This window comes from Zingiber officinale, chromosome 7A, assembly GCF_018446385.1.
Source record: "Zingiber officinale cultivar Zhangliang chromosome 7A, Zo_v1.1, whole genome shotgun sequence".
NCBI classification, from domain to species: domain Eukaryota; kingdom Viridiplantae; phylum Streptophyta; class Magnoliopsida; order Zingiberales; family Zingiberaceae; genus Zingiber; species Zingiber officinale.
The window spans coordinates 34833754-34834940 of NC_055998.1; the positions used below are offsets into that span (position 1 = coordinate 34833754).

General features: G+C 48.6%; 1 protein-coding gene across 1 annotated transcript; it reads left to right on the top strand.

Moving 5' to 3' along the window:
* Window positions 1-506: 506 nt before the first annotated feature.
* On the top strand, window positions 507-942 carry LOC121999336 (acrosomal protein SP-10-like). Its single transcript, XM_042554030.1, has 2 exons — window positions 507-698; window positions 757-942. The coding sequence occupies exons 1-2, from the start codon at window positions 507-509 to the stop codon at window positions 940-942; spliced, it is 378 nt and encodes a 125-aa protein (XP_042409964.1).
* The last annotated feature ends 245 nt before the right edge of the window (window positions 943-1187 follow it).

Below are 1187 nucleotides of genomic sequence, written 5' to 3' on the forward strand. Positions count from 1 at the left end.
CTATCAGTATTTAGTGTCTTATACTTACAAGCTACTTGACAATTTCATTGAAAGACTGATCAAACTAGTTAAGTATGAAAACATGACAATAGGTAGAGTAAAAGGTCTATAGTTCTCAGGGCTCCTAATTGTGTACGTGACCAAGATGTGTATGGGTAGGTCATACAGTTCCTAACAAAATTGTGACAGTAGACCTGATGCAAATTCAAACCGGAGTTTTTTTTGTAAATTTTATTTTGTCTTGGTAGTCATAACAAATTGTTTTAACTTAAATCTTATTAGGTGAATAAGTTATTTAGAGATCAGATGTTTTGTTTCCAAATGTTTTTTTTAGCTTCTTTGGTAAATTTTAATCAAGTCTTTCAACTGTTCATCTAATCCTATGCTTACAAAAACAACAATTACTTGCTTCTGAAAGCTTACAAAAACAACAATTGCTTGCTTCTGAAGTTCAATTACATTAAACTCCTAAATAGATTGCACACAGTGTTGATGCATAAATTGACATGGCCAGCCACGAGCAGGGGCCTGCGGCCAGCCGCGACCACGGGCTTGTGGCGCCTGCCAGCCGCGAGCACGGGCCTGCGGCGCATGCCTGCCGTGAGCAAGCCTGCGGCGGCAGGCCTGCTGTGAGTAGGGGCCTGATGTATCAAGCCCTGGGCGGCCGACCATGCAGCGGCCTGCTGCCGCGAGCAAGGGCATGTGGCGGTCGGCTGTCGTGAGAAGGGGCATGCACCACCAGCCTGCAATGAACAGGGCCCTGTGGCGCTGGCCTGCAGCAAGCAGGCGCTAGTGGTGGACGGCTGCCGCGAGCAGGCGCCTGGGGAGCAGCCACTGACGGAGCACACGCCTGGGGAGAAGGCGCCGGCGTTGCAGGTGGCGTGCGCGTCAAACAGAAGAGAAGAGGGAGGAGAGGAGCATACCAGAGTCGCCTGTTACTGATCACCAAGAACGGGAGAGGACACGAGGTTGGACGCCGAGATCGCCGGTTGTCGATCACCGAGGATGCGAAGAGGAGAGAAGTTTGAGTTCGCACGGAGAGGAAAGTCGTACCGTGCCCTAATTTTTACTCTGTTTTACCGACAGAATTTAATTCCGTCGGCATTTACCGACGGAATGTTACAATCCGTCGGTAAACCCTAACACTAATTGGAGCACCCGAATACTAGTTTTACCGACGAAATTAA